Genomic DNA, 22,221 nt, shown 5'->3' with positions numbered 1-22,221 from the left:
CAAAAAAACATTGTATGGGTCAAAATTATAGATTTTTCTTTTATGCCAAAAATCATTAGGATATTAAATAAAGATTATGTTCCATAAAGATATTTTGTAAATTTATCACAAATGTGTGTGTGTGTGTGTGTGTGTGTGTGTGTCTGTGTGTGTTTGGTTGGATGAGTTTTATTCATGCAGTTTTTAAATTTACCATGAAATCAAAACGTGCACAATTGATGTGCAAAATTCATGGCTAATGAAAAAAAAATAATTCATAAGGATGAAAATATTTTTTGCCAGTTTTAACTGTTTTCAACTGGTTTAACACCAAACCATCTCTTATCTGAAATAAATAATATGAACATGCCTCGAGCAAAATATATGCAGTAATAATAATTCAGCATCATAAACTCTTAAATCATAAAAACAGAAATGCTATGACATGATTCACAACATCATCGCATGTTTAAATTACAAAGATAAACAATATCTCTTTGTGTGTATCAAAGCTGTTTATTAATCTTGACTTGGTAAGTTCACAACATACAAAAATACTCATGTGTTGTGAATGCTAACCGTCTTAAATCATTTTGTTTTTGCATTCAAAGCAAATTCCTGAGTCATTAGACAATTTCACAGCATTTTCTCAATGCTCTCTCCAGATTAATGGGGTAAGTGCCTCCCTGTTTAACATGAGCCAAGAAAACCTACACCACACATCGCCTGCCAAAACAATAACGGACCAAGATCTTCACAAACTGTAATCTGGCTGTCACTGACATGAATTTACAAGTTTTGCACGCAGTTCCAGAAAGTCCCATGATCAACATTTCTATAAAAATACATAATAACAGGAATTTCCCCTGGGACTGAGAGAGAGCCTTCAGAAGAGTAAAACTTAAGGAATCTGTCACAAATATCATGCCTGTCAACTGTCAATCAATTTTGACCAACTTTAAGATGAGTCTTAAAGTAGAGCTGCAGCTTCATGGTCATGGTTTTAACATGTTAAAAGAAGTTCACCCAAAAACGTGTCCTTAGTCATTGTGTAATCACATGTCATTCAAAACACATACTATATAAAATGAACGAATGGCGGCACAATAAACGCATCACTAAACTAGTCCATGTGACTTTTGTGCTATATATTTAAACTCCTCTGGAGTCATATGATAAGACTGTACGAGGAACAGGCCTAATTTGTTACTGTCATTCTTCAAATTCATACGGGTTTGGAACGACATGATTAATAATTAGAGAATTTTCATTTTTGGCTGAACTACTCCTTTAGGAATGTACATAGTTTGAGAGATTCGTCCATGTTCGAGCATAACAGCAGTGTTTGTAATGTCTTGAAGACACTGAGCCAAAACTGCAAAAGTACTCAAAATGATTTGTTCGTGGAAATACTGTCCCGTCAAAGCAAAGCCCACTACCCTTATGTCTCGACCCCTGTGGACTGGTAAACACAAGTGTATATTTAGTGATGGAGGCGATAACTAAGTGACACAAGGTTTCACGACTCCCTCCAAGATATATAAACCGCATACCAGAGCAAAGAGACATGGCATCAATCCAACAAACCAATGCACAATCCAATAAAACTAATTTTGTCAGTCGTGGAAGCAACTTCACTCCTGAATCGCTCTGCTTATAAATATACACTCAGACAGACATGCAAACAAACACATGAGAGACATCATAATAATATGTATTAAATTATTATTTACAGGGCATTGCTAGGTGGGTTAGTTAGGGTGTTCTGGTTGGTTGCTATGTGGTTATTAATTGGCCTCTGGTCTCTAGACAAAGTGGCATTGGGTTTTATTTGTACTTGTATTTGTACGCACAAAATCTGCATAGGTTTTCACAAACAAGTCATGATTCATCTACAAGCTTTACACATGGATGCAAAAATCACATACTCTGGCTGGCCTTAAATACATATAGATTCAAATTTGTCATATGTATATAAGTCTCCAGGATATACTGGTCTCTAGATATGGACTGGGACCTGGCTCAGGGTTTGTTCAACCCCCAAGAATGAAGTGTAATAACAGTAAAGCTTGCCTTAGAGACATGAATCTGTGCTCGCCCTAAACAACAGCAGATTATGAGGCTGACGTCACCAAACAAGTTTGCCTGTCTCATGATCTAAGTATTATATAATTGTTGCATGTCCAGGATGTTTCCTTATGGCCTGGGTTAGGCTCCAGCATCCCCGTTACCCTAAATAAGATAAGCGGTGCATGGACAGTTGAATGAAATGACAGCAAATAGTAGCCACATCTACTGTGAACTACAAAAAAAAGAGTCACTTTCAGCATATTCATTACTGAAAACATGTAACGCCAATGAGTCACTGGCCCGACGGATAATCCAGGCGTTTTCAAACAATAGACATATGACTGTGTGTCTACAGACAGAATGTATAGGAAGAGCATATCCAACTAGTGATGTTCATTTTAACCGGTTAACCGACCGTGAAGAATTTTGACCGATTAATACAATCAGTTAAACGGTTTAAAAAGTCATTTATTTATTTTATTTTTTTAGTAATTTATCAAAATATTTAAAAAGGTTTGCGGCATGGTTGAAACATGCTAGGCGTATGAAAAATTGCGTTTTTTAGAGGGAAAAAAAAATAACATAAGTCGCGTCTAAGTCACATTTTATTATTTCATTCAGAAATAGGCCTTTTAAGTAAAAATATATTTCTCGTATAGGCCTATTTATCGTTATATTTATAGGCCTATAGCCTAGCTTTATGATGTTTTTCTCCGCTCGCAGGAGCGTGATGTGATATGAAGACCATGTGAATCCTCATGTTCTGTTGTTTGCTGCTTTTTGCGCATGTAAAATTAATCCCGGGGAAACAAATGTTAGTATTTTTTAACGGGTCACAGACACTTATCCTTTCTAATTGAATTAAATTCTAATTTAAAATAATCTTGTCGGTTAACGGTTAATAATCGGTAAACGCGCGTCGGTTATCGGTTAGGAAAAATAATCAAAATGAACATCCCTATATCCAACATTAGAGCTATTATTACAAGATCCTGAACATACAGTCACTAGATATCACAGAACTACAAGATTTAAGATTTGATGATTTGTGGGTCAATGGCAAATAAGCATGAAAAGTAATGTGTATTCATGTTGGTTTTAGGGGGAAAAACTTTGAATGTCTTTGTTTTTGTCTATTTTGAAATATATATTAAAAAATATATCTGAAAATATACTTTTTGTGCCATATGGGGTATAATGAATTTTTTTCACTTTAACGAAATCAATTTAAATTCAGAAATTCAGTCAGAGAAGAGGAGTATTCAAGTCATTGCTTGTATGAAATCTATAGTGAAATGCATTTTTGAATCACAGATCCGGACTCAAAGAAAAAAAAAATGTAAAGATATATGAAGAGTTTATTTGCAAAAGCAGATAACTCGTTGTTTTTTTTTTTCAAAAATCATGTTTTTTTATGAAGTTATCATGTTTTATTGTGTTAGTTAGCTGTATTTTTTTGTTATTTTTAACCTAATCAAAATAACCCAACTGCAGTTTGATTGAGATTAATTGGAATGCACAATGAAAAAACATGATTTTTGAAAATTGTTAAAAACGGAGTTATCTGTTTTTGCAAATGAGCTCTTCACATTATAAAGAAAGACCTTTAATTTCAGGAACACCTGTTGACGTAATACAGACTGGAGAAACCAGTCGCTTTGAGTTTAGCATCTACATCTACATCAGTTGCTTTCTTTCTGAAATGTCTGGAATACTCCAAATGACATACATTGATGCCCACAGGTTCAGGAAGGCAGAATAACTAGTCCGACCACAAGAACAAAGTCAGATTGTGAGAGTCTGAGCAAACTCACACATGCACAGGAGAGATTCCTCGAGCGCCTACACACATATCTCAGACAAATGCAACAAGAGGTTAAACAAACAGAAACGACAATTCCTCAACACTGTTAATAATGACTGAAAAACTCAACTGAACCCATTCAACCTGCTGAATAATTCATTATGATGATTATCACTTTCGCCTCACTGGCACAGAGCTCCACACTTACATTTAGACGCAACAGACGGCTAAAAGCAATTTATCCAAGTGTCTGTAGACAGATGAGCCATGATCGCGAACATGGATTTTCCTTGACGCTTTAAAATAAAAGATTTGGATGTAGCATGTTGACATGGAATGGAAACTTTACAGCCACCTGTCTACTATTTTAATAGTATGTGAAACAGCATGTAGTATATAATAATTCATGTGTTAAACGCTATCATGCTACTTTATCGTCATTCTATGCAACATCGACAGTTATTGAACTGAACTGAATCAACACTGAATTGAGCTGAATAATGACAACAGTCATCTGTAGAGCTGCTTAGAAATAACTTCAGAATGGATGAATTTTGCAATGCTTTGAAACTATTCTGTATTGTATACAAGTCAATCAGAGTAGCCTATTTGAGAACTTCAGAGGGGAATGATTCAGAAATTGTTAAGAAATTGCGAAAGTTTTTGGTGAAAGAAACCTTGAGTAACATTGACTGAAGTTCGGATTATAGCCATTTAATGTTCTTCACAGTACGTAATGTCTTCACATAGCACTAGTCAGAAAAAAAACAATCCTACTGTTGACCTTTGCTGAGATACTAGACACAACATTAATTTCTGATAATGTCGAGGCACACTGGACTGAAGCAGAGAGAGCGTGTGATGGCGATAACAGAGGATAAGAGTAGATTATGTTGCTGTTGAGCGCACAGATAGAGGAGAGACAGCTGTCTTGAGCTCACATCCTTTATCCGGCTGTTTAATTGGCTCTTAGACAGTTTACAAGAGTTCAGAAAATCCCATGACAATTTGAGCCCTGACGCATGAGGACAGAGATCTTCACACACCTGTTGCATGTTTACACGGCTGCTGACTGCTACAGACTTCAGTCGACAACAAATCAGTAAAAAAATATATACCTGTAGGTGATGCTATATATATGTAAGGGACAATCCACAGCTAGCTGTGCATTAAACAATTTTAATGCATGATGTGGAGGCAAAGAAGCACCCGACGCGAAGCAGACTGTAATTACCTGCATCTGTGCGTCTCTCTCTACAAACAATGAAGCTGTGAGTTTAGTTACTGCTTTACCTCCTCATTGCTGAGACATGTAGTGATTCAGTATCAAAGTTATTTTATTAATAAAAGTCGTGGGGCAGCGCTGACAACAAGTTTATGTGCTCCTGGATGTTTCTCTGTGTGCGAGTGATGGGTGTGTGTGTGTGTGCATTAATTAAAGCAGTGCATTAATATAGAACAGTGATTAAACAGACTTGAATCTACCTGTGCATTCATTGGTTTTAATGCATACCTGCTAGCCAATCAGAATAGAGTATTCAGACAGACCATGTTATTAATATATATATATATTCCAGTTTAATACGCATAGACAGCTTATTCTATGCATATTAAAATTGCAATTCTGTTTGGTGACACTAATGCTGCTAAAATATTATACACTTCAGATTACTTAGTTACTACAAGTATAAATGTGATTTATAAAATATTTTAAAAATTTGAGCATTTTTTTTTATTACAAAAAACCTATCAAACTTTAAATAAATAAATACAAATAACAGCCAACACTATAAATGTTAAAAATTTTAAATAAAATTTAAAAAAACATCGTTTAATGGCCATTTTTTCTGTTTTGCATTTTATGATTACAAAAAAAATGTCAAGAAAATATATTTATTTGTAAATGAACAACATTTTGCTAAAATTGTTTACCAGTTTCAAATCAAATTTCACACATATAATAGTTCAGTGAAATGAGGTACATAAATTTGGCATGAAAGCAGGAGAACTGACATGTATTACTTAAGAGAGCTACAATAAAACAGAAATGAATAGAAATAGATGTGGAGATGGGGTGGTGGAGGGATGCCGAATGACCTGTCACATCACAGGTGAACAATGTGATAACCTGCACATTTAAAAAGGTTAAATATGACCTTGGAGCACAAAAGCAGTCTTAAGTCTCTGGGGTATATTTGTAGCAATAGCCAACTATACATTGTATGGGTCAAAATTATACATTTTTCTTTTATGCCAAAAATCATTAAGATATTAAGTAAAGATCATGTTCCATGAAGATATTTTGTAGATTTCCTACCGTAAATATATCAAAACTTAATTTTTGATTAGTAATATGCATTGCCAAGAACTTCATTTGGACAACTTTTGGACATTTTTTCCAGGGTCACAAATGGTTAAACAATGTTTAATATTATTGTTTTGAAGTCTATTTTGTAATGCATTCTCAGAGGTAAGTTTACAGTGTGAATTTGTTTTTGTGGCATTCAAATGAAACCGTGACCACTTCAGAAATCCCCCATTCTTCTCACACATGTGAATGCCAGTGTGCTGACACATGCATTACTGTTTACTACACGCTGATTCACATTGAATGAAACAATCAGTTGTGCATTGCTTATGTCTAAATGTGAACGATCAAAATGCTTGAGGTCTGATGCTTTCAGTTCAGCATCTGTATCAGTCATCTCGACACACTCAAGTTAAAGAGAACAAGTGCTCGTTGTTTGACAACAAGTGTGCAGCCGTTTCCTTTCACAAAACCCCACAAACATTCCCATCTGAGTGCTTTTCATCGAGAGACGCCTCGTCCACACCCAGATATGTTCGTCTGTGACAGTGAAGGATTGCTCCGACAGCTATTACAGGCGTCTACTGACGATCTCAAACCACACCTCTCGCTTTAGTATGAGAAATGTAACATACGTCAATGCTAATTACAAAACTTTTCTAGTATAGCTCTATTACTAATCTATCAAACATTTACAGCTTAAAAGCAATGTATAAAGCAATAGAGTGCTGCGGTTATGACATATGTGGCCCTGGAGCACAAAACCAGTCATAAGGGTCAATTTTTTTAAATTGAGATGTATACATCATCTGAAAGCTGAATAAATAACATCCATTGATGTATGGTTTGTTAGGATAGGACAATATTTGGCCGAGATACAACTATTTGAAAATCTGGAATCTGAGGGTGCAAAAAAAATCTAAATATTGAGAAAATCATCTTTAAAGTTGTCCAAATGAAGTTCTTAGCAATGCATATTACTAATCAAAAATTAAGTTTTGATATATTTACGGTAGGAAACTTACAAAATATCTTCATGGAACATGATCTTTACTTAATATCCTAATGATTTTTGGCATAAAAGAAAAATCTATAATTTTGACCCATACAATGTATTGTTGGCTATTGCTACAAATATACCCCAGCGACTTAAGACTGCTTTTGTGCTCCAGGGTCACATATTTTTGTAGACCAACCTGGAAGTTCACATCACCCTGGTTTCCTCAACAAAAACCTAATAGGATTTTCCATTGGCTTTTGGATTACTGCAGAAAAAAAGCTCTGTGATCAACAAAAGATTCTTGCACAACAAAATGATTCTTACACATTTTGTTCATCATGATAATGAACGATATAATGATAATGAACTATGATAATGATAAATTAACTATACCATGGTCACGTGACTTCAAACATTAATATTTGACAAGTCTTTGAGTCTTCATTCAATTTTAATTAACCATTTCCTTAAAAGGTTTGAGTTAGAATAGTTTGCGAGAGCGAATCATAGCCACAAACCTTATTTTCAGCATTTAGCTAAAAATGTATTTAAAAAACCAATTGACTTTGGGACGATGGAACTGGAAGTGCTAAAATGCCAACTTGTTTTTTTGTTTTGACCTACAAAAATGTCATCCCTGCAGCACGTGTGCATTTAAATGTGTTTAAAAGACAAAAAGCTTTCAAAGACACAGTAATACATGGTTAAATCACCCACTGAATGATAATTAAAAAAAAAATAATAATAACGTGTTCATCAGTAGTTGATGCAATGTTGAAATGCTGAGAAAACACGTCATAATATTGAAATTATTCTGTGTGGCCTCTCAATTATCTGTGTAATTATAGTCACCTTACTAATGACTGGTCTTTGCGTGAATGTCCACAAAACTGAAGACTCTCTGCATGTGTTACGTTAGAAAGGAACATTTAAAAGGAATGCTTTTGCTATTGTTTGAATAATATAAAATCAACAATGTAATCAACAAAAAGTAACTGTAATCTGATTACAAAATGTACAAGTACTTAATTTTTGCAATCTGATTACGTAATCCAGATTACATGCAATCAGTTACTGCGAATGTTTAGTATTTAGGGTTTGTTGAAAAGGAAGTCTCGGAGATCAGGACTCTTTCAGATGAGCAAATTTACCTTCACACTGAGGAATTCCAGCGATGCTTTATAACCGGCTCCTCGTGAAAACTCACTTTTACAGGCAGTTACCTTGACAGCACGTCGTCTATGGAGTTACAATAGTCCACTACAAACATCCACATTCACTTAATAACTTCTATATAGTGTTCAGCTACTTGTCCCACACTGACGAACAACAATGTGAAGTATTGCACTTAGCGAATCATTGACATATTATAGATATCGTAACAAAATTCACACAGCAGTAAAATACAGCCATCAGTTCTGATTTAGATTGTTAAATATGGTTTCGCTCATGCACCGTTCAGTTATTAACCAGACAGCCTTACATTTTCAGGAGCACAAGCACATTTTCTGTAAATGCTGTCTGTTAATCATCAAATCTCATTAAAAACTGAGCGTGGAGGTTGCTTTGTCATTGTAAAATGTTGTGTGAACACCTCTTAGAGAGAAGGTGGAAAATTATCATGAAAAACATTAATATGCATGGACTTCTGTGACACGATAAACACTATGCATGTACAATATGGTTAATTTAAAGCTTAATATTTGATACTAGGAGGAAGTTTATGCGTTCTTATTTGAAAAGCGAATATTAAGCTATCAAACCTGCAAATTGTCTGTCAGATCAAGGAATGGTTAAAACACATTCTGTGCCAAAAAGACCAGAATTCAGAAACTCCTCGGGCTATTTTCTTTATTATTTTGCTTATGTTTGTTTTTTCCTGAAGAAAGATACACATAAATAGTAATGAAAGCCAAAATATTGAATGTCATGGATGTATATTTACTGAGTAATCCACTGTTTTGTAGAGGGGCATCAAAAAGCCAATTTTCACCTGCGATTTGGAGCCAAATTACCGGGGGGTAAAAATGACTTTAGAAAGATGGCAGCATCGTTATTTTATTTTAACACAGAGATTGGTAGGTCTATTAGTAAAATCTGTTGACTTTAGCAATATTTGTTGCATTATATGCCAATGGTCACAGTCCAAAAATGAGGAAAAAGCACTTTTTGAGTTTTTTTTTCCAACGTTTGCATGGCTATAACTCAAGAAGTATTAAAGATACCTTAATATCATTTTAGGTTTTACTAATAGACCTACCAATCTCTGAGTAAAAATAACATCATGATGCTGCCATCTTTCTAAAGTCATTTTTACCACCCTGTAATTTGGCTCCAAATCACAGGTGAAAATTGGCTTTTTGATGCCCCTCTACAAAACAGTGGATTACTCAGTAAATATATATCCATGACATTTAATGTTTTGCCTTTCTTCTTCATTTACATGTTTCTTTCACTAGAAAGAAAATGATCAAAATCAATATTTTTAGAGAGGACCTCTGGTTGAGTTAACACAGAATGATGAGGGTGTGTGTATGACGTCTCCAAAGATGATTAATTTAAACCCACTGAGCAATTCAGAAACTATGTCACGCAGCACACCTTGTAGTGTTCAAGAAAGCTCAATTTGCTCCGTTTAACCATCTTACCGACAGCTTGTTGTCGTAGAAGAAGGCATCGAGCAGTTTGACGATGTACTGATGGTTGCAGGACGCTAAGATGTCGATCTCCACCATGTAGTCCTCCAGCTCCTCTTCACTTTTGGTTTCGATGACTTTGGCTGCAGCTAGTGCACCGGTTTCTTTATTCTGGGCCTGAAAAACAAACCAGTTCACATCAAAACAAAGTCAGGGTGATTCACATGATTTTCCCGTTCCATGCTCGTCCCTTGGGTGCAGTTAATTCACCAGGCCTCTGGGATTCAGCTTTAGTTCTCCATTAGACCTGAAATAATGGGCATTACTGCTGTTGATGAGGCGACAGTGGACTTAATGCAGCCATTGATAAAGGTTTGATGGGTGTTTGAAGGGGAAGGAATGGGGGGACATTTTATATTTAGATTTTTTTTTCAATGCAAATAAGAATAATAATAATAATAATCTACTTTAAAATAATTTGTCAAGTTTTTATAAATGTGGGTCAAAGACGAAAAAGGGTTTAAGCATAAAAACAATAAGTGTAATACTGCTTTAAATTGTTGTTTTTCCCCCAAAAAATAAAAAGGTTTTCTGTTTAATTTAATTTTGTTTTTGTTTTTCCGAGTAAAAAATTAATATCATACATTTTCCCGATTTACAGAAGACACCCACTAAAATGTAATTCAGTATAACAATCTTGTCAGGCGTATTTACAACAAAAATCAGTTTATAACATATTAAAAGACGAATTACTTTCACCCCAAATACTAATTAGCTGTAATTTTACATTTTAAAAATTTGCCACTATCCTAGGTTTTGCCCATTTGTCAGTAAGAATTTTGTACTCATTTAAAACACAATACAATTTTAATATGCTCCCTTATTCTTTTATATATTTTAATATGTACAAGTCAGAATAAGCATGTTTGCATTTTTACATAAATATTGTGTTACACTGAATGATAATGTAACATTAATTCAACCAAATTTTAACATTTTATTCTCCAAAAACTTATTTGAAACCTTAAAAGCATATTACTAATCAAAAATTAGTTTTGATATATTTACAGTAGGAAATTTACAAAATGTCTTCATGGAACATGATGTTTACTTAATATCCTAATGATTTTTGGCATAAAACAAAAATCTATAATTTTGACGCATACAATGTATTTTTGGCTATTGCTACAAATATACCCCAGCGACTTAAGACTGCTTTTGTGCTCCAGGGTCACATATATTATTACTCATTTTTATTACTCTGGCATATCTGATTTTGTCAGCCCAAGCACTTCCTCCCCGCACCCCATTTATTGTGTACTTTTTATGCACTTCCAATGTAAATGTTAACTAAATAAATGTATATAGTAAAACAGAGGTAGTCTTCACGTGTGAGATTTGACAGCACGGTGGGAAACATGTTAGTATGCAGCGTTACTCGAGGTGGAGTCGGTCATTGTGGTAAGCTGAGCATGTTTTTAGAGGAAACTGCGTTGCCAAACCACTCAAAAACAAGAGTTCCGCTTTTTTCATAAAAACTCAACTTAAAGCAGACATGATTTGGCACCACTAACAGACAGTTAGACTTGTATAAGTGTAACTGTGATAAAATGTAATACAGGAGAGAATGAAAGTAGAACAGGCTGAGATGGTTGACATTGTCAGTGGTTGCCATGGCATTGCTATGTGGTTGCTTGGGTGTTTCCGGTGGTTGCTAGGGTCATGCAGAGGAGTCAAACTGTGCAAATGGAGCAGATGAGTCACACGCTGATGTGATGCTTGACCTAGTAAACACAACTAACTTACATCTGTCTTAACCTCTGTTCAATAAAATAACCGGAAAAGAAACTCTACAGCCTCTGAATATGAAGAACTATCTCAGAAGACCTCTGTAATTATTGTTTTAACGATGTGTGAGCTGACATTAGAGTATGTCACTCAAAAAACAAACAAAAAAAAAAGTCCATAAGCATTGAATGCATGATGAAACTAATTAGAATGAAGTTTGAATGTCCCTATTATGCAAGTTATGAAAGCAAAAAATATCCCTGCATGTTTTTTATATATATATATATATATATATATATAAGATATGATATAGTTTAGTAATATCACACAAGCAAGTGCTGTTTTCCCGAATATCAGCACGCGAGCGTGATCGCAAATGTTGTATTGATTTTATACAACAGTTCAACAAACAAAAAGTTAAAGTTGAGTGAGTTATATTTTAGACACAATATTTTCCATTTTTGGCCAATGAAAACACTGCAGTGTTTCACTCCTGAATGAATCTGTTTTTGAACGAATCATTTGAGTCAACGATTCAATGATCCATTCATAAAGACAGCTTAATTTCTAAATGAATCAGGCATTTTGAACAAATCGTTTGAATGAATGATTCAATGAATCACTCACTAAGACAGGGATTTGCCAGCAGGTTTTAATGTCATATTTATTTATCTATGGCAGGCCTAAACCAGTCAAAAACACAAATATTATTTGCTGAAAATGAGATTGAAGATATGAACGTCACTAGTGTTTGACTAGCTGACATGTATCAGCGCTGTGCGACTGAAAAACACTCCTAGCCTCAAAGAAGCATAATAAATCCACTTACATTTCCACTGAGAGGATTACAGCACCTGCTCAAGGGGATCGAGGAGAAGTCAAAGCTTTCACCTGAGCTAAATATCCTGCAAACCCTCAATAACAGCAGAATAGTGTACTTTCAGTCCATTTCAACACATCCATAAACAGGACACCCCTCTGTTTACATCTGGAAACAGCACACCTTCAGGATAACACTCAAGCTCTTGAGGAAGCCCTTATCTTTCAGCAGATAAATCTTACTTTTCATTTAATTATTCCAAAGGCTGGTTTTATCAGCAGGTAGGTCTTACACAAGTCAACAGATTGTGTCAGAATTACCATAATTATGAAAAGTTTCTACTCTGAGCTATTCTTGGAAACTATGCATTAGCCTTGTTAATGATGACAGCAAAAAACATAATTTATTACATTAATTCATCTCTTCTTCCTTTTGCAAAATTTTGAACAAGGAACCCACTGACTATAATAAAATGGCAAAAGCAAAGCAAATCAATGCGCCTAGGTTACCTCATATAACTAGCTTTAACGTTTGAAGTAGATGTAATTTTGATTGGTTGTACACTGGTAAAAGAAGTTGTCATCATGTAACTCTTGATTATAAAAGCAGGCGAAGAGCTTTTTAAAAAATGAGTTTCCTACAAGAACAAAAAAAACTTGAAGAGAATATGACATGATGTTAATGTAGCAAGAAATGTCTATATGTAAATCATAATTTGTGGGTGAATAACTTTCAATAAATTTCGTAAGGAAATCACATCAAGATTACGTTATGTGATCAACAACTACCTGCCACGGGCCAAAAGTATCAAACAGATATAAAACCAATGGAGAAAATGGAAATATTTGATGATTATTAAGAAAGGAAGGTCATAGAGGACTTTGCAATCAACAAAAATATTGAGTTGCTCTCAATACAGAATTACATTAATGACAGAACCAGATCTTTAATCATAATTTCAGTCATAAATTTCAAGCTATTTGTCTTTGCAACAAACATAACTGATTGATTTGTGTTGTTTTTTTTATTTTTCAGTTTGCTCGTTTAAGTGTAACTCCACTGCACACAAAATCTAGGAAACAATTTTCACTCAGTGCTAGTAAATTTCACAAATAATTACAAAGTAATGGCAAGTAATTGAATTCAACATGAAATATTTAAGAAGAAAGACTGAAATAGTAATTCTTGTAATCTTTGTTTTATTTACAACCTAAAAAAATTACAGTGTAGTTTAACTAATTGCCCCAAATGAGCATTCAAAAAAAATAATAATAATAATTTTAAAAATACTGTTGGATCAGTTTAACGTTATTAACCTTTCATTCTTACACAATAAGCTGAGTAACCTTGTGCCTCAAACAATATTAGCTTTAAACAAAAGCTAAGCCTTGGACTCACTGCCATTATCTTGAGTTTATTATGATGAATAGAGCCAATTCAGTAAAACCGAATGACTAAACGAAACTAAAACTATTTCTAAAGAACAGCGTGACAAATATACAAATACTAGTGTGTCTGATTATCCCTCAGTCTTAAAGTTCAATCAGTGGCTTAAATGGTTTCAACCAATTGTGAAACTACAAATAATAATGGACAGAAACAATGAGGCCTTAGTGTGGATGATGATGCAGTTGATCTAATATGTAGAATGTGCTCATGTCCACCCACAGTGAAGACGCTCTTATCTTTCTGAAGCCAGCAGCACTGAACGCTGGTGATTAGCCGAGCTCACGTGATCTCAGACTTCACAAGCACTACAGGATCATCGTCACACACGTCAAACTTTACCCTGACGGGCATTCGGGTTCACCTCCACATGTTCTCCATCAATAATTAACGATCAGAGAACTACTCAGCATTAACTAACAGGAGAAAACCGGAGGACTCCTCTTCAAAACACCATCAGAGAACGCATGAAATTTGGCTGAATTCAATTCAGTTATTTTGGTGCGATTCAAGAGTCAAAATCAAATACATAAAATGTTGGATTTATGTATTTGAATAGCACATATAATTTCCATCCACACTGAAAAAACAATCATACTAATTTTTTTTTTTTTTTAAGGTAAGTGGTTGCAATCAATTTATTTTAGCTACATTTAAATAAACTAATTTAGCTGACTAACTTTTAGCAAAATTTGTTTATTTAAATGTAGCTAAAAAAAAATGATTGCAACCACTTACCTTAAAAAAATTAGTAAATTCAATGAATAATTTTTTTTTCAGTGCATTTGGATTACACAGTTTTAACAAACTAATAAACGTAATGTAATGCAAATTTGTCAGCCATTCATAAATTAAACAGCGAAGAAATATGTACAATTTCTGTTATAGTACTAATAAACTGAATGTGTTTTAAATACACAGTAAACAGGTGTACATATTTATCATCAATCACATACATTAAAAACTAATTGAATATTGCTTGTTCCACAGCTAGACATATTTTAGCCATGTTCATATTTGAATAACTGGTTTAAAGTGAACAGATTCTAATGCATTTTGAATATGATGTTTAAATAAAATAAAATCAATGCAAGCTATTAATAAATGTTTTTGAGTGCAGAAATCTGACCTGTTTCGTTTATATACTGTATGACTTACAAATATGCATCACATTAAGTTTATTAGCTTATGTTATTACTGTGTAATATAAATAGATATGCAATTCAAATACATAAATCTTACATTTAGGATTAAAATTTTAAATGTAATATCTTAAACATATTTTTGATGAATCACATCGAAATATCTGAATTGAATTCAGTCGAACGGTGGCCAGATTTCACACGGAATTCAAATTTTTGCAAATACTTCCACCCCCATTTAAACAACGTTATAAATAGGCCTAAATATTTTTAGTGTATTTTTAAAAGACATCAAGAATGCATTTTCAAACCTGATGTACAAAGAGAGTAAACAGACCACAGATGATGTCTTGCGATCACTTCTATTGGAAGACCAAAAATAAAAACAAAATACCTGGCCATATTGTGTCTGAAATACGATATTCACTTTTTGTTTATGGAAATACAAACTTCCATAAACGAGTAGCACGAGAATATGCAGAATTTTCGGATTGAGCTCCAAGTTCTTTTGCAGCTAGACTGCATATAGCATATTTGTGACCCTGCAGCACAAAAGCAGTCTTAAGTCGCTGGGGTATATTTGTAGCAATAGCCAACAATACATTGTATGGGTCAAAATTATAGATTTTTCTTTTATGTCAAAAATCATTAGGATATTAAGTAAAGATCATGTTCCATGAAGATATTTTGTACATTTCCTACCGTAAATATATCAAAACTTAATGTTTGATTAGTAATATGCATTGCTAAGAACTTAATTTGGACAACTTTAAAGATGATTTTCTCAATATTTAGATTTTTTTTTGCACGCTCAGATTCCAGATTTTCAAATAGCTGTAGAGGCGAGAGGTCAGAAATACCAATATTTTTGGACTAAAATGTTAATCTTTAAACACTATTTCGATAAAATGCATGCTTATGAATAATTATGTCTGAAATAATTGCTTTATGAGTATTAGTTACATAGATTAGCAACAGAAAACCTACACTGTTTTTGTTTTTTTAAATGTATTGTCATTTGTTTTGCTCCATTATTAGAGTAATAAGGAAGTAACATTGTCTAAACCGCAAATGTGTGTAAAAACTAAATCCCCCGTTCACGTTCACAGGACGTTGTTTCATAAAGCCACGTGCATCGACACGTAAAAAATGATGACCCGATCTGCACTTTGAGATCCTGATCATGATTAATCTGTACCTACCAAACTGAGTGTTATTACACTTATGAAGCAGGACCAGATGATTGAGTTGTTCTTAGCGATTTCATTTCTTGAGTTTCTAAAGGACAGCACGTTGCACAATATTAGACTCATGTTCTGTTCTCATTACACAATCACTCATTCATAACTCTGACATATTTCCTTTTAGTAGATGAATCTGCTGCTTCCAGAACAAAACTTCCTTTAGTGGCACTCAAACTGATTTTTACATTATATTTATGCTATACATGTATTGGTATCGTATGTTACACAAATACATCATAATTTATACATTCTAACTCTAACAAGGAAAAGTTTGTTAATTGGACAACACAAAAAATTTAAAAAATAAATAGCCTACATAAAGAAAATAAAGACCATTTTAGAATTATTTAATATTACTTTGAAGCTCAATCCAACAAAAATAAAAATGCATTCTCATTACTGTAAAGTACACTGTGTGTAAATGTGCATAAAGCAGCTCAAATAGATAAATCAAGAGTACTGTAACATAAAAGATCAATGATCATTTGCTTTGTGTATCTGTGTCAATAAGAAGGCAAATTGCTTAAACCATGCTTTCAGCATTACATTTGCATTTAAATTTTACAACTATTGATGCAAATGTATTTAGAGATAAAAAATAAATAAACTTTGCAGATATAAACAAAAAAAAATTGTATTAGAGCATAAAAATAAATGAGAATCTAACGAAAATTACAACTGAGAGTTGCTTATTTCCGAGAATTTCAAACAAAGTCAAAATAAAAAAATGTGTTGACGCATTACAATCACGAGAATGCTCATAGATGCATGCTAAAAATATAGATATTTACAAACTGTACGGTCTCAAAAATAAGCTCAGATTAATTAATGCAATTTCTTTTATCATTTTGGATGGAGAAATGGCCAGAGCATGTTTTCATGAGATTTGCCTCATTGCAGTATTACTCCACTGTGAAAGCTGTCTTTGTTAAGGTTGTATTTAACCCCAGTCCGCCTGGTCTCTGAGGGCGAGAGGGCCGCAGTGACCCTGGATCTCATGGGGCCCCATAGTTCAGGACACCGTGTTGGGGACAAAAGGCAAATTCAGCGTTTCCTACACTAGGGTTCCTCTCCGCCTACCGAAACTGCAGCACATTCCAGTATCTTCCTACACAGTGACTCTGAGTGGCCCCTGAGGGCCCCGGGCTGAATGCATGTGACCTGTCAGGATATCTAACATTAACATTAACCACAGTTATGCTAGTACAGTTAAACAGTTAGTCAAGATGGTTTCCCTAAGGGTTGCATTACTTCATGTCACGTCAATGCATATCACCAGCATGTTATTACATGAAATACTGAGCTGCACTGCAATCCATTCAGTCAAGTGTGCACTTGAATTGAAGTGTTATGAGTCTCTTGGCTCATAGTTTTTTAATTTAAATGAACACACTGTTTTATAAATGTAAATAAAGAATTCTAAGACAGAAAAGTTTAATAATTTGTTTTGTGCATATATGTGTTTAAAAAAATTTAAAAGTGCGACAAAGTGTGTACATAAGTGTCAATAACAAGACAATTCTTAGTATTTGTAGATATTATATGTTCTCGGCATGAATTATCTACATGTCATAACCAAACAGGTTGCCAATTATTAAAACTTTTTAAAATCCTACTACGCTCAAGGCATAGTTTATGAATATTGATTACGTAACTGACGTTCACCAAGCAGGCCTCACTGATTGGCTGAAAGACAGCTACCGGGAGAGCGGCAGCGAATCAGGTAGAGGCCTACCTTATGAATATTAAATATTCTAATTAATATAGACTGCAACGTCAACAAGACCAAATTAATATTCATGCACAAATCTTTTACCATGGTAGAAGTCGTAGTTTCGTTTCGCTGCCCAACAGGTTTATTACGGTCCGAACTCACCTTATAAACTTTGCCGAAAGCGCCGTCGCCCAGTTCCCCGATAATTTCCCAAATGTCGTTAGGATTAACATCCCGATGAACGTGCTCATATTGTTTGGTTTTCTTCTTCACGTCAATTGTAGGAAGACGGAGGATCTTGCTAAATTTTGCAAAAGCCATTTTAAATAAAACAGACAGCGGGCTCAAATGCTAAAAAACAGATGATGAATTAGTTGACTTCAGAAAAAAACAAAAGCGAGTGAGCTGAAAACTGTCCAACACTCCACGGAAGTAGACACATTCATCATTATAAAAAATAAAATAAAATAAAAAACATCAAACTGTGATGGACTGGTTCCACGCCATCCACGAGCAAGCGACTGAAGCTCTCATGCTCACCTGTTCACTCCATTTATCTGAAATAAAAAGCTTTTTTAACATTATACACTATACCATTCAAAAGCTTGGAGTCACTATATATATATATATTTTTTTTTTTTTCAAAAATGCAATAAAATGTAATTCATGAATAAATATATATTCTATGATAACATTATATGATAATGTTTTAAATTTCTGAAATATTTTTTTATTTTTTTATGTTTTTAAAAGTAGCCTAATTTATTTTTGAAATATTTCTAAGACTTGAAAAATTCTGTCCATCAATCAACCATCAACTCACATTGGCGTAACCAACCAACATGCAGGATACTATTTTACTATCACAAAAAAAAACATTGAAATTATGAAAAAATAAAAAATAACATTTTTTTTTTCATAATTTTCAACCCGGACAAACAACCCTTTAATGAAACAGGCACCCAATTAAAGCACAGACAAGCAAAAGTTTAAACTTGATTCCATTGAAAATAAATAAATAAATAGCATTTAAAAAATAAAATTACATTTAAAATGAAAAAAATTATTCATTAATCACGTCAATTGTAGGAAGACGGAGGATCTTGCTAAATTTTGCAAAAGCCATTTTAAATAAAACAGACAGCGGGCTCAAATGCTAAAAAACAGATGATGAATTAGTTGACTTCAGAAAAAAACAAAAGCGAGTGAGCTGAAAACTGTCCAACACTCCACGGAAGTAGACACATTCATCATTATAAAAAATAAAATAAAATAAAAAACATCAAACTGTGATGGACTGGTTCCACGCCATCCACGAGCAAGCGACTGAAGCTCTCATGCTCACCTGTTCACTCACTGCTGCTGTGAGTCCGAGGCACAGAGCCACGCCCACTGCACGAACCACGCGATTCTGGGATTTGTAGTTTTAAAGCCCATTTGTGCCTCATCAGAACTACAGGAGCAAACCATTTTAATGAATTTTCATTCATCTTAATAGTTGTACTTAACAATGATATTTTAATAATATAGTCAAGACGCACAGAAAAAAACAAAAACAAGGAACAGACCAAATCTCTGAGTTTAAAAATAAATAAATAAACACATTTGCACACCACCTCCACCTAGTGGTAACATGTGGTAACAGACAAGCAAAAGTTTAAACTTGATTCCATTGAAAATAAATAAATAAATAGCATTTAAAAAATAAAATTACATTTAAAATGAAAAAAATTATTCATTAATAAAAAAAAATCAAATAAACGCTTGACAGTGACCTTTTTTGCGATGATGATATAGAGTTGTCTGATCATCTAGATCCTGCACTTTCCTGGTGTACGCACTTCTCCGTTCTCTCAGCAGAGACAGACACGAGTTCATAGTGAACATTACACAAGCGCTCTGTCATCACAAAGAAATATGCATGACAATACAAGACAACTGACATCTTTTTTAGCAGACAAATACTGGAGGTGAGAGGAATGAACTCAACTCTCATAAAAACAACACCATGAAATGTCACAAAAAATGCATCATTTTCTTCACATAATATGTTTATTATTATTATTATTATTATTATTATTATTATTTGCTCTTGAGGTGAAATCTGGCCTAGACATTTCTTCATGAGATTCACCAGTTTCATTTTACAATTCACTTTCTTTTCACTTTCCAGAACCTTTTCACTTAAAATGTGAATGTCAACATTATTTGTCATAGCTTTGTCTCTCGAAGGCTGCTAAAACACTATTGCTTGTGGTTGCTCGGCCAAGCCTTGTCAGAATATGCCACGAAACTGTTTTGCACAAAAAAGTACATCATTTGAGATGTGGTGGAAATGACATTTGTTCATTATAATCCAGGAAATAAATAAATAAATGAATCGATCACAGAACTCTTCTGTGTTGCATGCATGTAAAGTAAGTACATAGAGTGCAAAAAGTGTTTTCTACAGGAGTTTAATTCGTACTGGGCCCAAAAGTCTCCATAACTGAAGAAACACCACTCCCACAGAATACTGAAAGAAAGAAAGAAAGAAAGTCGTGTTTTATCTACATCTCCTGTAGCATCACTGCATTCCCTGTTGTTTGTGGAGGATGTAAATTCTTGTTGAAGGAGAAAAACAGTATAATTTATTGATAAATCAACATATATAACCTGTTGTTTTTTTGTTTTTTTTCATTTTGAGAGTATTGACAGCAAAAATGCTGCTATAAGTCAGGCCAGCCTTCTTGTCAATATCAAATAACACTATAGTTCAAATTATAATCAAGTACTTAGCATGTGCATAAGTGTACTTAATTAAAACATGTCAAAACATAATGATTTAAAATGTACTTTAAAGTAAAACTTAATTTGACATTATTACAAAATGCACTTCTAAAAGTGTACTTTAAGTGTGTTGAGAAGGTCATGAAAGTGTAGTCTCTTTAAGTGCAGTTAAGTGGCATTTATTTCATTTATATTATTGATTTTGTAAATACACTTGTAAGATTTGAAGTACACTACAGGTGCACATTCATTCAGGTGCTTTTCACAAGGGTTTTGCAACAAAGGATTTTCCTAAAAACAAAGCCAAAGTTGTCTGCAGCGCTACATTCAGAGAGCTAGAGAGGGTTTGTGCATGCATGGGGAGAGTTGAAAAGCGTATTAAGAAAACAAATGAACTGTATAAATGTCATGCACCTGTGGTCTCTGATGACTGATCACACACAACGAATACAGGCTTGAGAGAAGAATAAGAGCCAATCATTTCAGATCTAAACCATCTAAAATATTATTGAAATGCCAAATCGAATTAATTCTGACTTAAATTCTCCAGGGAAACACATTTGAATTGTCAAGGAATACAGTGCATGTGTAAATAAGTATGCAAATAATTAAAACGTGAATGAAGTTGAGTTGTGTGGCGCTAGATGGCAGCATAACGTCTGCAGCAGCGCATTGCTTGTCATTCAGTGGCGTGCCCTTCAATAACGCGCTATAACGGGCTCTTCTCCTCCTCAATAAACGACTCTTCCATCATTCAACAAAGACACCAGCTCATCAGTTTAAGTCAGTCGAGGGAAGAACGCATGTGAGATGAAACGTGTTAAATATGTGATCAGGGAAAGGTGACTAGTGTTTTTGTAAATGCCAGTTAAGCTATAAAAGAGCTGTGCGTGCATGAGGCATCCAATCTTGTGAAGTACTCTGCTGTGCCAAGAGTGTAATGGCGATTTGGCTGGATTTTGAGAGATCCTATTGCTCTGACTGCCTAAACAGGATTTCACTTTGGAAACTGATGACCCAGAGCACATTCATTACAGCCTCTTATGTCTAAAGACAAAAAAAGCAATGATGAGCAAATATCTGTGAAAATTCACATGACCTTGCCATTGACTTACATACATTTGATCTGCATCTATTCTATTCTATTCTATTCTATTCTATTCTATTCTATTCCACATTCACTGTCTAATTATAATTTTTCATGCTAAAGCACACTTTGGGTTGGCTATTATCTAGCCTATTTATTGACTGTTATCTATCAACTATCTATCTATCTATCTATCTATCTATCTATCTATCTATCAACTATCTATCTATCTATCTATCTATCTAACTATGCTGAAAAAACTGAGCACAGAAACATTTTTTACTCAGAAAGTAAATTTCACAATCACAAAGAAACAGCAAGTAACACGTTGAATTAAAATTGTTTACAACTTCCAAATAACTCTTTTACAGTAGGCTACACACACACACACACACACACACACACACACACTCT

General features: G+C 34.0%; 1 protein-coding gene across 2 annotated transcripts in view; it reads right to left on the bottom strand.

The window, feature by feature from the left end:
- The window catches only part of LOC107692983 (serine/threonine-protein kinase 10-like), a 57,715-nt gene extending 38,410 nt beyond the window's left edge, over nt 1-19,305 (bottom strand). The window contains exons 1-3 of one of the 2 annotated variants that reach the window (XM_016492215.1): nt 19,041-19,305; nt 18,114-18,235; nt 9,810-9,974 (exon numbers count right to left, since the gene is read on the bottom strand). In XM_016492215.1, coding sequence (XP_016347701.1) covers nt 9,810-9,974; nt 18,114-18,235; nt 19,041-19,077 — 324 coding nt within the window. In that variant the 5' untranslated portion in view covers nt 19,078-19,305. Of the gene's footprint in view, nt 1-9,809; nt 9,975-18,113; nt 18,496-19,040 lie in introns of those variants that run through there. The other variant, XM_016492216.1, reaches the window with a different exon arrangement.
- Between the last annotated feature and the right edge of the window lie 2,916 nt (nt 19,306-22,221).

This window comes from Sinocyclocheilus anshuiensis, unplaced genomic scaffold (assembly GCF_001515605.1).
Source record: "Sinocyclocheilus anshuiensis isolate Anshui unplaced genomic scaffold, SAMN03320099.WGS_v1.1 scaffold658, whole genome shotgun sequence".
Lineage (NCBI taxonomy): Eukaryota > Metazoa > Chordata > Actinopteri > Cypriniformes > Cyprinidae > Sinocyclocheilus > Sinocyclocheilus anshuiensis.
This window is presented reverse-complemented; position numbering and strand designations above follow the sequence as displayed.